General features: G+C 41.5%; 1 protein-coding gene across 2 annotated transcripts in view; it reads left to right on the forward strand.

Moving 5' to 3' along the window:
- The window catches only part of LOC150087435 (tyrosine-protein kinase Fyn-like), a 168024-nt gene that overhangs the window by 140290 nt on the left and 2161 nt on the right, over positions 1 to 25573 (forward strand). For both annotated transcript variants that reach the window (XM_090371186.1, XM_090371187.1), the window contains exon 11: positions 4513 to 4644. In XM_090371186.1, coding sequence (XP_090227312.1) covers positions 4513 to 4644 — 132 coding nt within the window. The remainder of the gene's footprint in view (positions 1 to 4512; positions 4645 to 25573) is intronic.

The raw sequence follows: 25573 nt of genomic DNA on the forward strand, positions 1-25573 counted from the left end.
TCCTCTGCTTGCACCTTCATGATGGTGCGACTGTTAGTAATCCTGGGTATAACCTCCATGCACAAGTACATGGTGGGTGACCACCCAGGTGTGGTCACCCACCATCGTAAACCAACGTAAGCAGGGATCGAGGTGTGGCGCCCACACCACATGAAGGAATGCCGCCCCTCTATGTTACCAGGCAGTACTAGGTGGAAGATGACTCTCATCAACCGGTGAAATACCACCACTTTGCTTATTGGAGGCTTGAAGTGGTGGAACCCATGTTTAGTCTCTAGAGCTAAGTTCCGGTCAACCCTTCCCTTCTCTTCCATCATGCAGTATGATTGGTGACTTTTGAGGTTATGATGAACGTCGTGGCGAGATCCAATATTCCTAACATTTCGAGGGTACAGCTCTAAAACGGTTTTCGCAGGCCGGCCGCTAGTTAGTACACCGGACCGGACCTATTGGTAACTCTCTAGGAGGCTTCCGGATCAGCTAGTGTATAATCTTGCTACCTCTACTCTGCCAGATAGTGACTGGAGGGAGTCCGAGTAGTGTGTATGCGGGGAGCATTGTCGAGGCCACGTTATGTCAAGGATCTGGGTATATTCTTACCACATGTACGCCATATCCAAAAATTTCATTATTTCATACAATGTCCCACCCACTTTTTCTTACTATTGAATACACCATGAATTGTCAAACTAATAGAGCAAGCTTATCTGCGAAAAGATCTAAACCTCCCAAGGACTTCCTAATTAATTTCACAAATATACGTGGTCTCAATTCTAATCTCAACGATGTCCATTTCCCCATGTACTTTTTCTGACAGAATCTCAGTTATCGGTTGATTCAACTACTGCTCATCTCAGATGCCCAAATTATTCGCTGTATGATTCCTTTCGCCTCAAAGGTGGTACTTGTGCATATGTCCGTTCTGATATTTCCTGTCAGAGATTTGGCAATTTGGAATCTCCTCTCTTTGATCTTCTCTGGCTTAAAATCTCTCTACCTCATTGTGTCAAATTCATCTGCCGTTCTCCCAACTCGACTAATCACTTGGAGCTCTTTGACTTCCTCTCGTTGCAACTTGACTTTCTCCAGTCCAACTCTCCTAACAGTGAGGTAATTTTCCTTGGTGATTTTAATGTTCACAACCCCAGCTGGCTTCCGTTTTCTAGTCACACCGACCCAGCAGGTCGAGATGCTGAGGCTTTTGCAATTACTAATGACCTAGCACAGATTGTTCATTTACCTACAAGAATACCGGACAATCCTAATCATATAGCCAATACGCTTGATCTTTTTCTCACAAACAACCCTTCTAAGTACACGGTCGAAGTGAGAGCTCCTTTAGGAACTTCAGATCACAACTTGGTGATTGTCTCTTCTCCAATGGAACCTTTATCTCATGGCTATTCCAAACCTCGTGTTGTTTGGCATTACAAGAATGCAAAATGGGATGACCTGCGAGACTTCTTTTCATCTTTTCCTTGGTCGGATTACTGTTTCAAAAGTTCTGATGTCAACGTTTGCTCAGATCGTGTCAGTGAAATTATTCTTGCAGGAATGGAATCCTTTATCCCACACTCCACTTTAAAATCTCATCCTTTATCTAAACCTTGGTTTTCCAATAAATGTGCTAAGGCTGTCCAAGAGAAGAATGTTGCATATCGTAATTGGCTTGTTTCTAATTCTTCAGTTTCATTTTCTTCCTACACCAAAGCTCGCAACAATTGTAAAGCAGTTATTAATCAGTCCAAACTAGAGTTTGAACAGGCTAAGAGTAGAAAACTTGCTTCTTGCCCTAATGGTAGCCGAGCATTCTGGTCTCTTGCCAAAGCTATTGGCCGCAACTTTTGCCCATCTCTGCTCCCACCTCTGTCCAAACCAGATGGTTCTGTTGTCACTTCAGCCAAGGATAAAGCTGACCTGCTAGCATCCCATTTTTCTTCCAGCTCATGTATTAATGATCTTGGTAAAACATCTCCCACCATTCCCAACACACTCCATTCAATGCCTCCTGTGGTCTTCCGTCAAAAGGATATCAGAAGGATTTTGATGAATCTCGATGCTAAGAAAGCTCCAGGTCCTGATGGTATTTCTCCACTTGTTCTCAAAACCTGTGCTCCTGAACTTACTCCTATTCTTTGCCGCCTTTTTTCACTTGCTTATTCTAAAGGTGTTTTTCCTTCTGCCTGGAAATTTGCTCATATCCAGCCAGTTCCTAAAAAGGGTGACAAATCCCTCCCATCCAATTATCGTCCCATTGCAATTACTTCTACTCTTTCTAAAGTAATGGAGAAATCAATTAACCGCCAACTCTTAAACTACCTTGAAACCTTCCGTCTGATCAACGATCACCAGTATGGATTCCGTCAGTGTCGATCCACTGGTGATATTCTGGCTTATGTTACCCATTTATGGACTAATTCAATGGAAAGGTTCGGTGAAACACAAGTAGTTGCTCTTGACATCTCAAAGGCTTTTGATCGTGTTTGCCGTAAAGGTCTTCTAAACAAGTTTCCATCTTATGGTTTGCCAACTGTTTTTAGTAATTGGTTATCCAGTTTTCTCTCTGATTGCTCACTGAGGGTGATGGTTGATGGCTCTCTGTCTTCTAACTTCTCCACTAATGCCGGTGTCCCCAAGGTTCAGTTCTTTCCCCCACTCTTTTCCTCTTGTATATCAATGACCTTCTTCCATTGACTGGAAATCCTATCCATAGTTTTGCCGATGATAGCACATTGCATTCAACTTTCCATTTTGAGAAACCTTGTCCTGCTCAATCAGCTTCAACTTCTCGAAAATCTGCTACCAATTCCTTAAATGCCGATCTTGAGGTAATTCTCCAGTGGGGCAAAGACAACTTAGTTGATTTCAACCCTTCTAAAACTCAGTCTTGTCTTATATCTCGCAAAAAGGATTCTTCTGCTCCTATGCTTATCTTTAGTGACACTCCAATTTCTAGGCAAAAGGATATATCTCTTTTGGGGATTACCCTGACTTCTAATCTCTCTTGGCACAAGCACATTAAAAATATTGCTTCCTCTGCATCTAAAAAACTTGGTTTTCTCTTTCGCTCTCGGCGTTACTTTTCTTCCAAACAGCTGCTCACTCTGTATAAATCGCAAATCCGCCCTGCCATGGAATATTGTTCCCACATCTGGGGCGGTGCCCCCAAAACCTCTCTCAGGCTTCTTGATTCCATTCAGAAGAGGGCAGTTGGTTAATTAATGATTCATCTCTAACAGAGTCTCTCCACTCGCTGTCTCATAGACGCACTGTGTCTGCTGCATGCCTCTTCTACAGATACTTCCATGGGCACTGTTCTTCTGAATTAGCTTCTATAATTCCCGCTCTCTCTTTCAAAACAGTCCAAACTCGTGCCGCCACCAGCCAACATCCATTTACTGTCCAACTTCAAACCCACAGAACCAACTTTTCATCTTCCTCATTTATTCATTCAACTGCCGTTTTCTGGAACAACCTTCCTCCATACGTATTTCCTGAAAATTACAATCTACAGAAGTTCATGTCCAATGTCAACAAATATCTTCTTTCATCTTCTCAACCTCCAACCCAAGCACGGTACTAAGTACTATAGGTTCTAATACCTCTCGTGTTTGGGGTTCACATAAAAAAAAAAAATAAAATAAAAACAACTTAATAAGAAATGCTGAAACTGTGAACTACCTCGAGCTAGTAGTTCGCGCAATGGCCGACAGATGTCGAGTATCGCTGTGTTTCCCTCGAAAATTTAAAATATTTCGCAGTGCACAGTTTGGAAACCGCTGTTTTATGCAATAACATTTAATTCCATAATTATTTTCATTATCTTTTACATTGTATACAGTTAAAAGGTTATTTAAAAGGTATTTTTAAAATTCTTTATGGATATTCCAGAAGGTCAAGGACCAATTATAATTTTTCCTATTGATTATTATATTCGATTAACGCGTTTTGCGCGTTGCGCTCATGGGACGAATTAATGGAGGCCAGCCTGTACTCTGTTTTTGAAGAATAATGTTTTTAAATAATTAAATTATTTTGATTACATAAACACCAGCAGGTTTAAACTATATTCATCTCACACCATTATTGTAACTTCCACAATGACAATCTGTGCATCTTTTATTGCTCATAACCTCCCCTGTGTTGAAAGACAAATCTTTTCTTTTTTCTTGTTAAAAGTTTGTTGTTTGCATTAGTAATTTTGTATGCTTTGAATTTATCATTGAAACGCCTTGCTAATTTTTTCTTTGTGTTTTGTTTTAAATGAGTCAGAATTTTTCTGCTTTCAAGTTTCAATCTGTCATATTCTGAACAATAGAGAATATGACAGATGCTGTTTTATATTATGTATAATTAGAAATTTCATAAAAGAAAACATTGCAATTTTCACTCTGCTATCAGTTATATTTTTATTTAACTTTGGAAAAAGAAATTGCAGGTTACATTTTTTTGTTTTTGAGCATACTGTAAATTTTTATTTTAATCATTTTATTGTTATTACTATTATTTAAGGTGCAAAATTTCCTATCAAATGGACGGCTCCAGAAGCAGCCCTCTATGGTAAATTTTCTATCAAATCTGATGTTTGGTCATTTGGAATTTTGTTGTATGAGCTTCTTACACATGGTCAAGTTCCTTATCCAGGTACAGTTTTCATATTTGATTTTCATTGATTTTGTATTTTTTCAGTAACAGTTTTATTAATAAGTATTCTTTTTAACAATAATTAATTTTAATAAAGAGAAAAATTTTTAAATTTTGAAGGATACACATCAGATATTTCACATGGAAGACAGTCAAATGCTGACAACCGAAATGCCAGATTAATCAAAATAGGATGCCCTCGCATTGAATGGGTCAAAACATTGACAACTCAAACACTAAAATGTACAAAATTCCAACACTTAAAATACTAGAAGAGTCAAAAATGCCAGCTGATTGATACACCAACTGGTCAGAATGCCAACAGTCTGTAACAGGTAAAAATGCTAACAGATCAGTCATGGCAATCTTTTAGGTTATCCAAACTTATGGATAAATCCAGTGGTGTGTTATCCTGTGTTGCATGTGGTGGTGCTGCTGCACCATAAAACATGCAGACAACAGCAGCCTACATCGAACAACTTGTTGAATTTTATATAGTGCAGCTGCCATGCACTATATAAAATTCAAGCTTCAAAGGTAGTAATAAGTAATATAGCCAAAAGCTATCTGTTTTGTCTGAGTGTTGTCACTACAGACTACATACTATTTGCTGAGGGACCACGTATTCCTGAGACAGAGTATCATGCCTGTGTCTCAATAGCCAATTGCATTATGGGATTTTTTGTAAAAAATGCAATACCAGGGCAACAAACTTGCCTTTGTGATGAGTTGTAAAGGCAAGTTTGCAGGTCATCTCCTGTGTGAATTAAGACCATTACATTGTCTGTGTAATTTAAATTCTGTTGGTAGCAAAAAAAACAGATGAATGGACAGGATATTCCTGCAAATATCTTATCATTTCTTTGAGGCCATATAGCTTTATCTGTATTATAACTATGAATTTCTCACTTTTAGTGCTATCTCTTATTTAGTTTGTTTGTTTGTTATTTGGATTTTAGGAGCATTAGCAACTAAGGCCATATTGCTCCGGGATATGCGGTGGTCATTCCCTGACCTTTCTGCATCCTCCGTATTTGGTGGTGACAGGCTTGAACCCCAGTCTAATCAAGAAGCGTGTGCTATGCACTGCTGCTCCTTCCCCCCTGGCTACGGAAGCGCCTTCTTATTTAGTAAACTTTGTAATTTAGTGTGAACTTCTCTTGCTTATTATGGCTGTATGGCTGAGCATACAGCACTTGAGTGGGCCAGTGATTAGTTTGATGTCATATTTTGAACCGTTTAAACATTTGTTTAAAAGATGGGAGTAACCTTTATCCACCTCTTGTTTTATGTGTTTTTTGTACTGTAGTTATAATGGTGTCAAAAAAACAAAACTTAGCAATCTTTTTTTTAGTATGTGCAAGAAATGGAGTAAATTCCTTCATGGTACATTAATGAAATCAAAATGTTATCTAAATTCATGAAGATTCATTCATACCTCATTATGATTATTCCTTAAGACAATGCTTATAAAACTAATGATAGAAAATGCCCATTGTGAGTATAGTTGGAAAAATGCAGGGTTGATTAAATTTTCCATAAACAGCAACTTTCTGACATTTGCAACAGAAGATTTTTCTGCCATTATAATTAGTCATATACTTGTCACTGCATGATTAATGTATAAAAGCTGTTAATTCCTAAATTTGATATTCCATAAATGTGTATATAACACCAGCTAGTGATGAAGATATAATTGATACTACTACGTTGGACCTTGATAGATAATAACATGAATCTCTGTATATTAAATAAGCTGAAAGTGGATTAATCAATTTTATATACATGGTATGGCTATTAAATAACAAGGTTGCATGCCCAGCCACTAAACACCAAGCATCACCTGTGAATCAAAGGCACAGAAGTTGACTTTGAACCTTTCCCCTAGTTGTCTGCTAAGCATATTCCAACATGGTCATTCGTTTTTCAGTTTGCTGGAAAAAACGATAGACAAAGAGTTGTGTGTAATTTTTCTGGTATTCCATTCAAACAAAGAATCAGTCTCAAATTTTTAACAAAACTAAAGAAAACACCAGCTGAAAGTTATGAGTTGTGATGTCAAATTTTTGGAGAAGATACTAGGTCAAGAGCTCACATGTTTGAATAGCACAAAAGATTTTTAGCAGAGAGAATGTGTATGGACAAAGAAACAGTTGGACAAATTTTAGCTGAAAATTTAGGCATGAGAAAAGTGTGTGCGTGTGTGCCAAGGTGGTGCCAGAAATTTCAAATGAAGATCAAAGAATGAGAAGACTCCATGCTTGTGAAGATTTTTTGGATAAAAATTAAGATCCAGCCTTTCTGAGTACTTTAATTACTTGCATTGAAAGTTGGCTGTTCCAGTACAACCCAGAAACTAAAAGACAGTTAGGCATTGGAAGACAAAACAATCCCCCAGACTAAAAAAAAAAAAAAAGCAAGAATATCAAAATAAAAAATGTAAACCATGCTTCTTGTTTTCTTTGATATTAAAGGAATTATTATGGCTGAATATGTCCCACCAATTCAGACCGTTAGTCAAACATACTACACTGAAGTTCTGACACGGCTGCATGAAAAAATTTTAAAGGAAGAGGCCCGAATTGTGGAAGGATGGTTCGATGCTCTATCAAGACAATGTTTCAGCACACAAAGTGCTCTCTTCACCAGTTTCTGGCCAAAAAAAACCAAATCGCTGTGTGTGTGAACATGCAGCTTACTCACCAGACCTAGCCTCTTGTGACTTTTTTCTCCTCCCTAAACTGAAACGTGTACTTAAGGGAACCTTAGGAATTTTTAGTCCATTGAAGACATTCAGAAAAAATGACCAAAGTGATAGATAAAAGGGCTTATAGAAGATGATTCCAGAATTTTTCTGCTCTTGGAAGAAACATATAGAAGAGTGTGTGCAAGCCCAAGGCCCAATTATTTTGAAGTGGATAACTTTTAAGGTACGAAATATTTCATTATATTTATTTTATTGCAACAGTCTCGTTATTTAATAGCCACACATATTGACTAAAATATATAGACTAAAATTTATATATAAAGATATATAAAATAAATGCATGCATGGGGATTCCACTAATTACTTTTTATTTATGCATTCAACCCCTATGAATGCATAAATAAAAAGTAATTAGTGGAATCACTATCTGTTTCTGTGCATCTCATACCAGCATTACATAGGCCTAGCCATGAAAACTGAAAAAGTAGCTTATAATGGTGTAGCATTATAGATAATAAAGTTATAAAAAAATTTTAATTTATTAATAAACATTGAGGAGAGCTAATTTCTTGTTTTCATTTTATTTTCTTGGCTTGCACTCTTATCATTTACTAACATTAAAATATTATTACTACTTTCATGGCAAATTGACATTAAGTTAATCAAAAATTACATTAAGTTTTTATGAATACCATAAAAGCACAATTAATATTGAGGTGAGACAGATGCTTATAGTAACTAGTACAAACTAGTCTGCAATCAAGTCACGTAGGATGTTAGGCAAGCTAAGGCAAATTACGACTGGTCTCTAGCATAGATGTAAAGAAAAGCAGTAAAGACTTCTTTACTTATGTAAAGAGTAAGGAATGGGTTGAATCACATTGGCCCACTAAATATGAATTCAGGTTGTAGACAAACTGAATGGGTATTTTGCATCTACGTTCACACATGAGGAATTTTTTTAGGTATGGGGATGCCTGAAGTTAGTCAAATTCTGGCAGGGAGCTGAATGATTTTGTGATATAAAGTACTCCTTGAGAGGCCTGGTGCATAGATAAACTGTGTGTTGTGTGAAGATGACAAAGCAGTCTAACCTACATTTGGTATAATTATGCTTATTTCCATATTGGAGATATGTACATTAGCATTAGTAAAGGCACATGATGCAAGAAAGCAAGCTTATATATCATCAGCCAAAAAAAAATAAATGAATAAATAAATAAAACACCCTTCTCATTTCATCCATTCACTCACTCCAAATGTTTGTATAGTTCCGCCTTGAATCTATTTAAGCTATCAACTTCTACAACAGATGGAAGTTTGTTCCAGCAATCAACCACCCACAGGCTGGTTGATTGCTGGAACAAACTGCAACTGTCTTTCCTCAATGGCAAGTCACCATGCAATTATTCTGTGCAAGAGGAAGAATCCCATCAGCATTGAGCATGCTCAAACCATTCAAGGCCTTATACACCTCTATTAGATCACCTTGCAGCTGCCTAGTCTCCAGATACTGTAATTTGCAAAACTTAAGCCTTTCTTCATAAGAGCAAGCAAGCCTTTGTTTCATTCACTAATCTTGTTGCCCTTCTCTGTACTCATTCCAGCAGCTCTACATCCTTCTTGAAATGAGGCCTCCAGACCTATATACATACTCAAGGTGTGGCCTGACCATTGCCTAATACAAGGGGATAATCACCTCCTTATCCCTGCTAGAAAAATTCCTGTATATCATTGACAAGACACCATGAGCTACTCTTGCAGACTGTCTGCACTGCTCAGAAAACTTCATATCTACCTGCACAATTACTCCCAGATCCTTTTCATTCTCTACCACTGTCAGAGTAGTACCACACAGTTGATACGTTACTCTGGGGCTGCTACTGCTTCCCATATGCAGTACTTTACATTTGTCAGTGTTAAACTTCAGTTGCCACCTCTCAGCCCATCTTCTCAACTTTTCTAGATCCTGTTGCAGCAGCATACTGTCATTAACAACCTTGCTGACCTTCGTGTCTTCTGCACACTTGGACATAATGGAATCAAACATGGTATTTTCTTACCACTTTATCAGTGACTACAAAGACAACTAAGGATTATTATTATTATTATTATTATTATTATTGTGGAATTCTTAATTTTTTAATAGAATTAAAAGTTTTAGTAAATCAAACTTAGATCAAACTTCAAACTTATTTGAAGAATTTTGTTTTAAGTTTAATTTTATATAAGTAAATAACAGTAATACATAAATACTTACCAACTATCTTTGCAATATTACCATTACAAAAGGTCACTTTGGTCACAAGAACTTGTTGATTTGTTTATGGTTGAAACACACACACTGTGGTTTTCTGGTGGACAAGAGTCTAAGGCAGGAGTGGCCAACTTAATTTGTGATGCGATCTACTTTTTTCCTTCAAAATGTGCCGCAATCTACCATCTCAAAAATTTCATTGCGCAAGGTGCACAAATCAAGGGATGACTGTATATTTAAAATTCGTTGTGATCGACCGAAATTAAATCTGCAATCAACTCGTTGGCCACTCCCTGGTCTAAGGGATTATCTTTATAATCTCAATACCAGGGTTTGTTTGTACCCTGAGGTAACATCAGATATACAAAAATCATAACAATAAAAGATATTAACCCTCCCATCTCAACCTCCCCCCCATCCCCAAGACCACCACTAAAATCCCTATATACTGGCTACAATGTAGAGATTGTCCTAAAACTTACATAGGACAAAGCAAGAGAAAACTCATAGTCAGAGTAAAAGAAGAAGGGCATTGAAAAAGGCAGAGTAACAAATTTAGACCCAGCTTTCCAAATGTGGACAGAGGACCACAAATGGGCATTTTCTGAAACATCAGTACTGGCCATAGACAGATACCATAACTGTAGAGAAGCCGTTTAATAGGATAACATTAACTGCAACAAAGGAATTCAGTTTGAAAACAGCCACATACACATCTTTAAGAATAGAGTTCTAACCTAAATTAAAATAAGCTTAAACTTTTTTAATCTCAACCAGAATTCCAACTCAAACCCCCCCTCCCCCTCCCAAATGTAGGTCAATCCCTACCAACTACCTAGAAACAGACCTTAACTGATAAAGTTTTCCAACATTATTTAATTGTATCTTATTCTATTTTAATTTAAAACATTTTTTTATCTCCTATTCTTAAATGAGCATTAACGATCCCCATATCCAGATATCGAGACTATAAAGATATTCCCTTAGACTTTGTCCCTCAAACCAACTGGCATTGAGATTAAGTTAAACTACAATACACACTCAGTGATCAGTGAATTATGACCCTCCATCTGTAATGAAAGTATAAAAAGCTAAGCAGCTTCATATGCTAGAGCAGTGGCGATTGTATCCAATCATACAAGTTAAAGTGATAAAGTAGCAGTTATGGGACATAGTAAAGATATCATGGACTTTTAGAAGGGCATGATTGTGGGTTCACTAGGGTTAAGGTGTTGAACGGACCAAACCAAACCACCTTCTGCTGACAGAGCTGCATAGGATATAATATAAGGTATGTTCGTGTCAGACGGCACCTGGGATTTCTCCCATCTCCGCGTGTGTTTGCTGTATCGAGGACAGTACACTGTCAAGCCAGAGACTTGAAAGTGTGTGGGCCATGTCTGTGCAGTGTGATGTGTTGTACCCATTGTTTGTCCGGCTTATTGGCTGCCAGGCCCCTAGTGGGGCCCGACGTTGCCGATATCTCGCCATGTGGAGGCTAGCCGGGTGTGTCCAGAATCATGACAAGTTGCTCCGGCAGGTCCTGCCACCTAGTTTCCTGGGATTTCAGTGGCTAGGACCTAAAAAAAAAATATATATATATATACGCGTTTGACGTTAATTCTTAATAAGATTGCTGTTATTAGCAAATCGCTGGTTGGGGTTGCACGCTAGAGGGATGTGTTAAAAGGCCTAATAGGTCAGGCAGAATTTTGTTGTTATTAAATGTATAGTCCACACGTCTAGATTTAATAACAACAAAATTCCGCCTGACCTATTGTGGGCTACCTATTATACCTTATTCATGGCAGGGGGAGATAACTCTTCATCTCCCACACCTGCCATCCAAACTTCTGTCTGGTGTGGCATGGGCGTGACCCCTGCTAGGCAGTGTGGCATGTCCATGCCATACCAGACGGAAGTTTGGATGGCAGGTGTGGGAGAGATGAAGAAGAGTTATCTCCCTCTGCCATAGATAAGGTATATAGGTAGAGTGGGTGGAGGCTGAAGACTGGGGACGATAGAGAAGGCGACCCCAGGTGGTCAGTGAGGCAGGCCCATGCCTCACCAGGCAAAGAGATGGGTCAGCACTGGAGGGAGGAAACAGAGCATGTCTCCTCTCCCTCCTGTCAGGGATAGGGAATTTAAGATGAATAGGGTTAGGGTACCCCATTCATCTCCCATATAGCATTTTGCAACGGAGCTGCTGGTGGTGGTCCTAGTCCGCTCCCAGGAGAGATCAGACCGAAGCGTGATCGTTCATGGAGTGGTTCCCGTCCATTCTGCAGTCTTTACGGTCAAAAGGTCCGTGTTTGCTTGTCGGCGTTTGTGGGGTCTTTCTTGTGCATTTCCCATCCATGTGGTGTTTGTGTCAGTGTTGTTTATAGAGTCATTTCTCATTGATTTGACTTTAGGTCCACTTCAGGGTTTAGTGCCTTGATTATCGGAGGCCATTGGATTCTGGGCATCTGCAGGATGATTGCCTTCGAGGTTTGTTCATTTCCTTATTGTGTCAGTGGTTGGTTGCGGTTCGCTGCGATAAGAGCTAATGTCTTGTGTACAGGGCCAGTGTATAGCTGGAGAAAGCCTGATATTCTTCCCTGGTGTCCAAGATGTGGTTCTCCTGGCTGTACGGTAGATACTGTATTTTGGTGATGAATGCACTGCGGAGGTCGTCATAGAGCTGGCAATCGTGCATGAGGTTCTGCCAGAACCCCACTCCCCTGCAGGTGCAGATGGGATCTTCCTGTATTCCGAGTAGGGATAGCTTTGCATTCAGAGCTCCTTGTCCTGTCAGTAAGTATATTATTTGTAGGCCTGGGGAAAACCAGGTGGGAAGTTCGGAAAAACCCGGCCAGTGTTGGGCAGAAACTTTTTGGTGATTTCGCCTTTTTGCGAGGTGGCCCATCTATCCTGCCACACCTGCAGCAGGTGAGCATGCAGCTTTTTCTTTTCCGTAGTCTTGCTATTGGTGAAGTCGGTGGTGAATCCCAAACATGTCTGTGGGATACCCTTGTCCAAGTGGTGCATGAGGCCATGTCCAATGATCTCTAATTCCAGTGGAAGGACACGAGCAAGGACTTGCAGGGCATGCGTGCTCACTGTGCTGCAGGCTCGAGTAATGGTCAGAAGGATTGATCAGTGAATCGAGTCAATGATTCATTTATTGACAACAGTTGTGGCTTTATGATACCATGCACCAGATGCATACATGACTATTGGGGTGAAGATGGTTTTATAGAAAAGACATAGCACCCATCTGTCTAGGCCCTAGTCTCTGCGAGTGACTCTGGCAACCAATGCAGTGTACCGTCTGACTTTTGGGCGCAAGTATTTTAGGTGGTCCTGAAATGATTCGGATCTAGAATCATGCCTAGGTACTTTAGCTGCTTTGAGAATTTAATTGTTTTCTGGTCAATCTTGATTTATGGAGGCCGCCTGAAGTTGAGGCACCCCTTGAGCAGAATGAAGTTTGTCTTTGCAGGGGATATTCTAAGTTGATTTTGCTTTGCCCATTCCTGAAGGGTGGACAGAACCCGGTTTGCCAATGTCTCCAGCTGTGCCCTTGAGTACACTGACACTGTTAGTAAGAGGTCGTCAGCAAAGGCCTGTGATTTTACCTCATCAAGGTCTATGGCTAGGAAGGAGTCCATTACTATGTTCCACAGTAATGGTCCAAGAACCGAACCCTGTGGACAGCCGCAAAATGTATTCTTGGAGAGGGTCCCATAGGGAGCAACAATCCTGATGGATCTGTTTGTGAGGTAGCTCTTGATGACACTGTAGAGGTTGCCTGGGATCCCAGCAACCCGAAGCCTTGCCAAGATGCTCGACCACCAAAGTGAGTCGAAAGCCCCAGTAAAGTCCATGGCAATCAAGAGGAAATACATCTTGGTGCATCTTCGTACTTGTTCTTGTAGGTGTGTTAAGGCATCCACGGCTGAGTGACCCCGCCTGAAGCCAAATTGGTTGGGTGAGGCCAGGCCAGTCCTGTCATAATATTGCTGTATTCGTCCATAGAGGAGGCATTCGAGTAGTTTACTTGCAACTGTGAGACGTGTGATCGGTCTGTACAACTGGGAGGTGTGGTGGTTTGGTCGGATTTTTCAGGATAAGTTTGACGTTTGCTTTCTTCCACGAGGTTGGGAAGGTGAAGAGGTTGAGAAACAGGTTCGGGGCACACTACTGTCTTTTTGATGATTTCGGGCTGCAAAAGGTCCGGTCCAGGGCTTTTATTTCCCCTAATGAGGGTGGCAGCACTGTTGAGCTCCTCCACAGTGAAGTGAGATTCTGTCGTTGCTGTTTGATAGCTTTCATTTTCTAAGCAGAGTTGGATCTGCTCTGTTGTCTCCGGTTGTATAGCCTGGTGGAAGGCTGTGTCCAGGATATTGGAAATAGTCTGCTTCCAGGTTGTGGACATGCTATGGTGGCGGCAATAACTTCCCCTTGGGGGGAGTTTGTTTGTGGTCAGTTTGTAGACGATTCCCCAGGGGTTCTCGTTTCCCGTAGTGGAGACCAGGCTCTCCCAAGATTGCTGGTTACAGCTTCTGATTTGGGCTGTGTAAGTGTTCCTTGCTTCTTTGTAGCATTGTTGGAGTACTTCGCCATCAGCCAGGAGTGCCTGGTCCGTCGAAAGGCCTTTCTTCGGGTTTGTGCTTCTTTCCGGAGTCGTTGCAGTTCTAGGTTCCACCAGGGCACAGCCCCAGGGATTGGATTTTTCTTTTTAATAGCAATGTCGCTTGTTTGCGTTATAATCGCTGTTATCTTGCTTTGGAGGTGATCTGGATCTTTGAGGTGCTCAATCTGTCTCTGTTGTATGCTGGTTTTTAAGGTACTTTGAAAGAGTTCCCAGTTTGCTTTGGAAATGGAGTATCTGTGAGTGGTTTGTCTAGCTGCAGGTATCCTAGTCAGTGATCTGTTGAGTTGGAACGTAATGGCTCAATGGTCGGACATTGTCCAGGCCTCTTGTACAGACCAGTCAGTAGTATTATTAGCTATGTTCCTGGAAGCCAAGAAGACATCTATTGGTGGCCTCCCACCAGTGTATTACTGAATGTGAGCAAATTGTTTGGTTGGTTTAACACTGTCAACGTTGAATTTGCAAGGAACTCTTCCAGTATAGTTCTGTTTCTGGTGCCATGTCTGTCTGGCATGTGACTATGCCACATTGGTGACCGGCAGTTCATATCTGCACTGACTATAATTTTAGCATTGGGAAGGGTATCAGCAGCCAGTTGGAGGTATCTTGTGGCGAAGGTTATGTCTTCGTCTGGACAACAGTAGAGGGCAATAACATAAAATGTCCTCAGAGCTGTGGTGAGGTGGGCACATGCAGCCCAGGCTGTGCAAAGCTGTGTGATTTTGGTCACAGTAATATCCGGATTTCTGACCGTGACTGCGGCTCAAGGGGTGTCGTCCTCGAATTGTACTCCTCTTCAGCCTTGATACGGACGGATCTGATCCACTACTGCTCTGGCTCTCTGTGCGTTTATCTGCAGAAATTTTACCTCTGTAGTATTGTATCCTCTAATGCGTGTCCCCATAATCCAGCCTGGATTGGAACAAGCTCTTAACCTTCATGTAGGTGGGGCACTTGTTATCCCTGATTGAGTGGGTGCAGTCGAGCTTCAGACTCTTGCAGTTGGTGCAGATTGCCCTATAGGTATAGGTATGTTGACGGTCTGACGGCTCCGGGGATTTCTCCCATCTCCGCGTATGTTCTATGTATCGAGTGACAGTACCCTGTCTATGCCAGAGGTATAAAAATAATGTATGGGTCATGTGGTATGTAGTTTGTTGTGCCCATTGTTCATCCGGCCTGTTGGCCGCCGGGTCCCCAGTGGGATCCGGTGTTACCATACCTAGCGACGAGGACGCCGGCCGGGTGTACCAAGAAACTAATTATACTCTGGCAGGTCCTGCCACTTACTTTCCTGGGATTTCGGTGACTAGGACCTAAAATAAAGGTTGGAGTTATCGCTGTTGATTTAAGTAAAATTGCAATTAGAAAGCACTGCTTGGGGTTTTACACTGAAAGAACTATTTCTAGAGAGCCTAAAAGGTCGGGCAAAATATGATGTGATTTAAATTTGGACATGTGGGGCAAAATCGCTGTACAAGAGAAAGTAATGGGAGGGAGGGTGTAGATGGGTGGGGGGGATGAAATAGTAAGAAGCGGGGGTCGGATAGGAAGGTGGTCCCCCATTTTCAGTTGGGCATGCCCATGCCCCACAACATGGGGAGGCGAGGAGAGGAGAAAAAAAAATAATAATAAATAAAATTTTAAAAAATAATAAATAAATAAAAATAAATAAAATAAAAATATGGGAAGGAGAGAAGAGCAAATACCCCCTCCCCGAAAAAAAAACCGCACAAGGGAGTGCAGTTTTGGGTCGACAGTATGCCATCCAAATCATCCTAAAGTCTTGTCTTTCTGTGGTATGCTGAGTTTTTTTTTTTTTTTTTTTTTACTTGTTTGACCTCCTGCATTCTTTCTAGTCGGGTTGCCTTTGGTATATTTCTATCATTGTTTTCCTTCTAAAAAATAGATCCTGGGCATATTGACTGAGTGCCTTGTAGTCCTCTTGAGTGTCTAACAGTCTGGGTTCTTGGTTGTCTTGGATATATTGGATTGCCGTTATTAGACGTAGTCGTAGGTCATCATACAAATCGCACTCAAACATTGTCTCCAGGACTCCGGGTTGCCACAGAGACAGTCCGCGTTATTTATGATGCCAAGTTGGTGAAGTTTAGCTTTAAACGGGCCGTGCCCTGTAAGGAGGAAGGTGGTATTTCGACAAGGGTGAAACCACGCTGGCGCCTTAGGGTACAACTGGGTGACAGTGGGGAGGAATCTTCTGGTCACTGCACCTTTTTCTGTGTTGCTCCATCTCCTTTGCCAAATCTGGACGAGGTGGTCGGTGATTCTTCTCTTCTTACAGTTGCAGTCATTAGTGATGTCAGTGGTGAGGTCATACATTGTAGCCGATATGTTTCTGGCAAGGCGGTAGAGTAGACCACAGCGAATAGCTTCGAGATCCAGGGGCAGAACTCCTACCGGGACATGGAGGGCAGCCGTGCTAGTCGTTCTAGTTGCTCTCAACATAGTAAGGAGGATGGTCCTCTGAATGGTTTTGAGGATCCGTTTATTCACTTCTAGTGCCGCCTTCACGTACCAGACAGGGGAGCCATATGTGATGGCAGGGATGAAGAGAGCTTTGTAGTACAGAGACAGGGTAGTACGTCTGAGTCCCCAGTCCCTGAGAGTGACTCTAGTGACGAGGGCCACATATCTTCTTATCTTTTGTTTAATATATTTTAGGTGTGGCTTGAAATTTAATTTTCTGTCCAGGATTATTCCTAGGTATTTAATCTGTTCGCACAGCTTAACTGTTTTGTTCTCAATCTTAATTTGTGGTGGTCTCCTTAAGTCTAGCGTACCTTTTAGCAGCACCGATTTTGTCTTGTCGGGTGCTAGTTTGAGAAAGTGTAGCTTCGTCCAGTTTAGCAGCTTTTGCAGGGCATCATTTGCTTGCATTTCTAAGGAGGATCTGCTGTCAGCCTCGATGGTCAAGACCAAGTCATCTGCATAGGCCTGGGCCTCCACACGACCCAGATCCATGTCGAGGAATTCGTCTAGGACAAAGTTCCACAGGAGCGGCCCAGGACAGAACCCTGGGGGCAGCCCCTGCAGACTGGGCGACTGAGGCATTTATATGGTGTGGTAACTTGCACTGCTCTATCAGCCAGGTAATCCTTCATGCAATAATAAAGATTCAGTGGAAGGTTGGCAGCTCTGAGTCTCTCCAAGACGCTCGGCCACCAGAGGGTGTCGAACGCCCCAGTGAAATCCACTCCGATGACGAGGAAGTATTTCCTTTGACAATGGGTGGCTCTAGAGAGGAGGTTCTGTATTGCTTCGATAGTGGATTTGCCAGGGGTAAATCCGTATTGCTTTGTCATGCAGTCATTAGTGATTAGCAATACAGAACCTCCTCTCTAGAGCCACCCATTGTCAAAGGAAATACTTCCTCGTCATCGGAGTGGATTTCACTGGGGCGTTCGACACCCTCTGGTGGCCGAGCGTCTTGGAGAGACTCAGAGCTGCCAACCTTCCACTGAATCTTTATTATTGCATGAAGGATTTACTTCATTATAATGCCTTGTGATTCTGGTATGTAGCAGCCTTTGGAATATTTTACTGAGGATTGGTAGCAGGGCTATGGGTCTGTAGGAACTAGGTGTCTCTTGTGGCTTTGTTGGGTTTTTTAGGAGCAGTTTTAAATTTGCCTTTTTCCACTGTAGTGGAAATTTACCTGCTTCCAGGAAGTAATTGAATAGTTTTAACAGTAATTCCGATATATGTTTTGTTGCTTCTTTTGCCATCTCCGGTTCAATTAGGTCCAGTCCAGGGCATTTCTTATTTTTTGCGTGGCTTGCTGCATCCTGAATTTCTTCTAAGGTGAAGGGGGGGGGGTTCTATTTGGTCATTATTATAGCAATTGGCAGATAGCCTGCTGCTCATCTGTTAGTGTTGTTGGCAGCTCCTGAAGGATGTTGTCCAGGATGTTCCCAATTGACTCCTCCCAGGTTATGGTTAAATTTCCTTGTGCTGTTTTGGTGGCTGTTACAACTTCCCCCCTGGGGAGTTTGTGAGTGGTAATTTTGTATACCACCCCCCAGGGGTTGCTGTTTCCTGACCCTTGTACCAACCTCTCCCACGATTCTCTTTTCTTTATCTGTTCAGTATAACAATTTCTAGCCATTCTATATTGGTTCCTGAGTTCAGTGACTTCTTGTTGCGACCAATTCCTCCTAGCCCTCTGAAATTGTTTTCTTCTGTGTTATACTAATTTCCTCATTCGTGAGAGCTCTGGAGTCCACCAGGGCGTGGCCCCTGCAATGGGAATTCTTCTCTTCATGGCTTTCTCTGCTGCTTTTGTTATTATTTTTGTTAAATCCTTCTGGAGTCGTTCCGGGTTTTCGTTCCCACATTCCTGCTCCCTTGGTGTGTGCAGGTATTGCTGGCCTGCTGTGCGTAGATTCTCTCAGAAGGTGTCCCAGTTTGCCTTGCTGAGGGCAAATCTATTTAGCATGTGCCTGTCGGCAGCTGTTCTTGTCAGGTTCCTTTCTAATGTGAAGGTTATTGTACGATGGTCCGAGGTCGTCAAGGTGTTTCTAACCGTCCAATTTGTGATGTGGGTGTGTATGTTTCTTGTGGCTAATATTATGTCAATCTCTGCTTCCCATAAGGTGTTGCAGAAGGGTTGGTTTTTAACAACAAATATGGAGTTGGCCAGGTGCTCCTCGAGCCTTTGCCCATTCGTTGAGCCTCTTCTTTTAGGCGTGGTACTGTGCCAGGGGGGCCTGTAGTTGACGTCTGCCCCCACTAGTATCTTGTGTCCGCTTAGTGCAGTTTGAAGATTCTCCAGGTATGTTATCGCATAGTTGATTTCTGCCCCTGGCCTGCAGTATAGAGCAACCACATAAAGACTTCCCAGGGAGGTGACAAGGTGCCCATGGTGTGCAGAATTGTGGGATTTTTGTGACCGTGATATGGGGGTTCCTGATTATCACAGTTGCCCATGGAGTTTCATCTGTGTACTGCACAATTTTGTATTTAATAGGATATCCCCGTACTTGCTTTTGGTCCATGTACGGGTTCCAATATTATGAGGATGTCAGTGTTTTCATCATCAGCTTTTAGTCAGACTTGCTCTGCCACCGCTCTGGCATGCTGTGCATTGAGCTGGTGGAATGGGAGAACACTGGCGTTGAATTGTTTATGATGTGTGGCCATAATCTATTCTCTGTTGGTAGGAACTCTTGATTTTTTGGTATGTCGGACACCCAGTATCGCAGATGGAGTGTGAGTGCTCCAGTTTCAGACTCTTACAGTTTGCGCAGGTTGGTGCGTCGGTTTTGTTGGGGCAGGTATTGTACTCATGTCCTTTGCCAGAGCAGTGGCCGCAGGTCGGCTCTCTTTGTGTCCAAGTATGGGTGGTGTGGCCATATCTGCAGCAGCGAAAGCACTTGGGAATGGATATATGTTCCCTGTATCTCAGGCTGCTCCATTCTATATAAATTCTGTTTTGGGTGCTTAAGATTTGCCAAGCAGATGGCGCCAGTTCCACCGTCCAATTTACTCCTATCTCGTTCTTTGCTTTTATTTTGAACTTTGTAAAATTCAGCTCAGAGGGTTCCAACTCTGGGAAGTGGCTCTGTAAGTTCTTTCTATAAATCTCGTTGGTTAATTGCTGCGGATCCATGTCATACTCTACATCGAACATTAGTATAGTTGGGCCTTTCTTTTTCGGCAATTCTGCCTTTAGCCCTAATGTGGTTATTTTCTCATTTGCTTTTATTTCTTCTATCTCCTTCTCGTTCTCAGTCTCAATCACGATCCCTGGGTTCCTGGTTTTGCGGATAGACTTTATCCTGGTGTTTTGAAAGTCTTCCTTCATATTAGCTATGACTTTTTATTTGATTTGCTCACTTGATTGGTTGCTGTCCCCGGTAGGTCTCAGTATCACTATATTTGTAGTTTTTATTTATTTTTTTTTTTTTTTGAACTTGTAATTTGCTGGTTTTTCCCCTCTCACTTGGGGTTTGCTTCAGCGCTTGGGCATATGATGGGGTGCGCTGTAGCATTTGTTTGCCACCATCAGCACCTTTATATGCTTCTAGGGCTGCAAGCGCCCTCTGCTGCTCCACTTTTGTTTGCAGAAGGAGTGTTTCTAATTTAGTCCATTGAAGGACTATGTCTGCTCTTAAGGTTGAAGAAATTCTGCTACTGTTATCTTTCATTATGCTTTCTAGAGTGGCTCGCAGGGTGAGCACAAGGACTGTTCCCTGTGGCAACGAGAGATCCGGGGGGGAGATTTTTTCCCCTTGTTTTTGCTTTTCTGTGTTTTTGCTTGGTTCCTGTCGATCTCTTGCTTCACTATTGCTCCTCATTTCCCAGTCTGGTTTTTCAATATTGTACCTCTTGTTTCTCCTCTTGCAGGTGGTGTCTTGTCTGGTTTCGTCCTGTTCTTCTGGTTTGTCCAGGGTGGGTTTCACCGCTCGCTTGTCGGTAGATGTCTGGGAACCCTCTGGCTGGCCTTGTTGACCGTCTGGCATCTCCTCCAGGTCTTGTGTTCCCATATCCAGAATTGGATAATGGTGCCAAGATAATTTTTTGTAGCAGGATGAAAGCTTCTGAAGGGCAGTTGCTGAGTTGCTTTGCTGCTGGGGCGCAGTGTTTAGTTCAGAATCTCGGAGTTTTACCAGTGGGAGGGGGAAGTCTTAACCCCTAGATATGAAGAATACTGGATGATGAGCTTGGTTTATTGTTTGTCCTGGGGAGCCATTGGGAGCACGGCTCTGCACATATTATTATATATATATATAGCCTAGTGGTCAGGTGCCTAAGTACACGTGCCTTGAGTGACCGGGGTTCAAGCCCGTGACTACTGAATACGGTGCTGTTTCTTGTATTCAATCTATCATGCGAACTCCTCTGACCGTTTGGTCGTCCCGGAGTATAAACAGAAAATTTATTTTATTTATTTATATATGTTCTCAATATCTTAAATGTAATGAAATTAATAACTTCTGTTTATCATATTTTAAATCAAATAAATTTAGTACCAATAAATATTCTGGATATAGATGTCTTGAGGTATGTAGCTACCAACTCACTCTAACAGTCACTCAAACAGGCTTGACCGCGTGGTGTACACTGAGAACAAAGGCCTTTGTTTATTAACCAGCATACTAAAGTCAAAACAAGGAAAACTAGCAAAATATCCAAAATTCATCATGAAAGTTACATGTGGTTGTGGTTGTTCCCGATAATTACTATGATCAATATTTAGGAGTTATTTGTGGTACTATTCAAAACAAAATTGGCAATATAACAATATACAATGCAAAATCACGTTGTGACCTGGTGAGATCAACGCTAATCAAAATTACCATAACTTTCGATTACCTTGGCCGATCTTCACGAAGTTGATGTCCATGGACACATCTTGAGAAGAGGAACTTAATGGACACAAAATAAATGAAAATGTGACACTTGAAACCAATAAACGGCACAACAAATAACGGAGCACCAAAACTATGCGTGTGGCCAGTACATGGTCAGCGCCCTCTGTCCCTCTGTGCAGATTGCCCAATCTGCACCAACTGCAAGTACTCTGTTTGGGCAATCCCTGTAAGCGTGGCCTTATTTCTGGATAATTGAACTTGTGCCGAGCAGTGGCTGCATGTGGGGGGGGTCAGTCTGGGTGCAGATGTGCGTTGTATGCCCGTATTTACAGCACCTGAAGCATTTGGGTACAGCCACATGTTCACGGAAATGGTGGCTGCCCCAATTTACATATACTCTGTTCTGGGTGTTTAATACTTTCCATGCTGCAGGCACAAGTTCAATTATCCAGTTTCGTTGAGTGCCATCCTTGGACTTGGTTGAATATTTGGGTATCAGTAGTTCATCCCTTCTGTGTCATCCCTTCTGTGTTCAGGGAGAGTGGACATCAGGTTTCTTTGGTAGATTTCCTCTGTTAGTTGGTCCGGGGTCAGGTCTTTATCCAGGTCATATATAACTATTGAGGGCCCTTTTCTTTTAGAGGTAGTCTCTGTGAGCCCCAGCTCAGTGATTTTCATATTAATGATAATTTTTTGCGCTTGCTCCTTGTTTCTGTCTCTATCAGTACTCCGACATTTCTAGTTTTCCTGACCAACTTTATTCTGGTTGTCTTCAATTCCTCTTTTAGGCTAGTCATGATTTGCAACTTTGTTTGATTGCATCTTTGTTCACTTGTTTGATTTTCCTCAATGGTTGTTGGTTGCAGTACCACCAGGTGTGGTTGTTTTGGCAAGGTCTTTTTCTTTGTAACAGGTACACTACTTTTTATTGTTGATTCACCGGCTGACATCCTCAGCACTTGTGCATAAGATGGGGTGTGCTGTTGCATTTTGTTTGCTCCACCGTCTAGGTATGCCTCCAGTTTCACAGAAGTTGTTTCATATTTTAGGTTTGTCTGGTAGAGAATTATCTCCAACTTTGTCCAGAGGAGAAACAATCTGTCCCCTAACACCAGCGGTTATCCGGTTGTTAGTCTTTCATGAGATCCTCAAGGTCGGTATGCAGGATTTGAGTTTTTTCCAACACTGTGCCCTCTGGCCAGGAGGGGTCCAAAAGCCTCTGGTTGTTTTTTCTCCACAGTCAAATCAATTTGTGGGATGGAATCCTCCTGGGTGTCCTTTAGCTGAGCACTCTGGCTTCGCGTTTCTCTGTCAGGTTTGGGCGTGTCCAGCTTCCACTTCTTTTTCAGGGCTGGAACAGTCCTCATCTCATCGATCGCTTCCTGCATGTTGGTGTTAAGGATACGAGTCAGGTCCAGTTGACTTTCAACACTTCCCTGGGTTTCTTGGTTCATATGAGTGTAGTAGGAGAATGTTACAATTTTTCACAATGGTGAGATATCTTGACACACTTTTAAAGTTCAAAGGCGATGTTCAGGTTATGTTTGATTGCTGATGCAATGAGTAGCAATGACAAATAAAAGGGGTTGGAACGATTTATGGAATCCATTTTTTTTTAGTCTAAATGTAATGGTAGTCTTAATTTCTTTAATGTGCCAACCAGAATAAGTGGAGCCGCTCTATAGCTTTGCCGCCTGGAGGATTTTACTTTCTATTTTTCAGATGGAAGGTGAGTCACTTCCTATTTTGCCACAGGTCAAGCTCCAGGCAGGGATTAACTCGGAGAGTGCCTGAACTTTTGACTGAGCGAGCACTTCCAGGAAAGCGTTGAAGGTGGGGAGATTACCCACGACTTAGTGTCCTCGGGAAATGAATGGCATTGCTCGTTCAAGAGGGAAATGTGGACATTTTAGTTCTTCTGTGCATAATTATGACCAGAATAGTGAATCAAAAGTCACAGAACTGTTGGGACACGATCAGTGCCCTGTTTAGAAACACACAAGGGTCACCCTCCCCAGTCAAGAGTGCACTTCAACTGCGGTGACAGAGAAATATGTAGTTTGCCACCCTCTCCAGCACTAGAACAATGCCGCCATGGTGAGCTGACACATTGTTACCAGCGTTGAATCGAAAATGAGTTGAAATGCACTAAAACACCCAATAAAAGGAGAAACAAATCTTACTGCTGTGATCCACTGGTGAATATTACTCCTTGGGTACACAATTTGGATAACTAGCTTAATTTAAAACACATATTCCGAACACATTTTTGCGGAGCGGCATACAGCACATCCGAACGGTAAGGCAGCCATAATGCTGCATAGGATAATGCAAGGTGGATGTTCATGGTGAGCAAAGAGTGTGGCGTGTTGTACAGGCTCAATGGCAAGAACAATATCCCAAATGACAATGCGCCACACACTCAGATGTATGAGGTTCCATAGCAGATGACCCAAGATACACTCTCTCCTCACCACTAATTATTGTCGATGGCAAGTGCTGTGGTGTCAACAAACACACTCACTGGAGGACTGGAAACGAGTGTGCTGTTCGGATGAGTCCAAATACCTGGTGCATCCACATCCTTCCTAATTTTAGGATGTGTATCTGTTGGAACAGGTGCAGAGAGGGGCAATAGATTGGTGAGGGGGAACAAAAGGGTGCTCTTACCAGGAAAGGCTTCACTTTTTGTAAATTGAAGTGCCTGAAGGCTAGGCACCTGTGAGGAGATGTGATTAAGGTGTTTAAGACCTTGAATGGATTGAGTTAGTTGATTGCTGATACATTCCTTCCTCTTGCTCAGACTACACATAGGGGGGCATGAATTCAAATCAAGGAAGGATGGTTGCAAGGTCAGATGTGCATAAATTTTCCTTCAGCCAGAGGGTGGTTGACAATTGTTGGACCAAACTCTTATCTGGTGTTGTAGAGGTGCATAGTCTGAATAAATTCAAGGAAGAACTAGATAAACTGTTAGAGGACAGGCACAATAGGAAACGTTGGTAGTTTTTTTTTTTTTTTTAGCTGATGCTATATAAGCTTGCATTATTATATCATTTGCTGCCACCACCACTACTACTCATAAATTATAATAACTGCTATAGAAAATAAATCCTTACTGTTTCACCCCCATCTTGAAACAAATAAAATATTAGCTGACTCACTTCAAGTAAAGCAATCAAGTAGTTTTTCAGTTAATTTCTGCTGAATCCCAGGATACTGGAATTTCTGGGAGTGAACTTGCAGACCAGTCAACTTTAAACTTGTAATACAACAAGTGTATTAAAATGGACTGAAATCTAGCAGAACTAACCAAATAATAAGCTGCTACAAATAAAGCCTAGGCCAGAAGCATTTAACAGCTTTTATCAAAGATCAGTGTGAAGAGGTCATTGTTGCCGAGGCTTGTATCAGACATATCCACTTAACACATCTATTCTTTCTTAAGGGCACAATTCACCTACCTGTTTATTTTGCAAGTCTCCACTCAGAATGATGCATTTCCTTTCAGAAATGCTGCTTTCAGATGCAAACTATTATAGCTAAAATATACCTATACTGAAAAATGGCAGTTGAGGCATAATATTGGTAAATGTAAGATTTAATATTTGGGTAATATTAAATCTTATCATTAAGAATTATCCTCATGTTGAATTTGTATAATATCTTGGGAAAAAAACACACTAAACATATTTAGTAATTCTTGGAAAAAACATAAAACAGTTGATAATGTGGAGCTCTATAAAGCACTTTTTTTTTCTTCTTTCAGTTCTTAATTTGTATTCAAGTGATATGTGTATTGTATTAATCATTTGGTTGTGTTTAGTTTTCATATTGGTATAATAGTTCAAAAAAGTTAACTTATTCACATAGCATTGGCTCATGTGAAATTTGCCTGATTTGTGGGTAAGCACTCTCAGGTTATGAGGAGTTGTATACAGTAGAACTTGTCTATAGTGATCACCCTTAAGACTGGAAATTATTGGTCACTA

Source organism: Mastigoproctus giganteus, chromosome 4, assembly GCF_048544385.1.
Source record: "Mastigoproctus giganteus isolate SK-2022 chromosome 4, ASM4854438v1, whole genome shotgun sequence".
Taxonomy (NCBI): Eukaryota; Metazoa; Arthropoda; class Arachnida; order Uropygi; family Thelyphonidae; genus Mastigoproctus; species Mastigoproctus giganteus.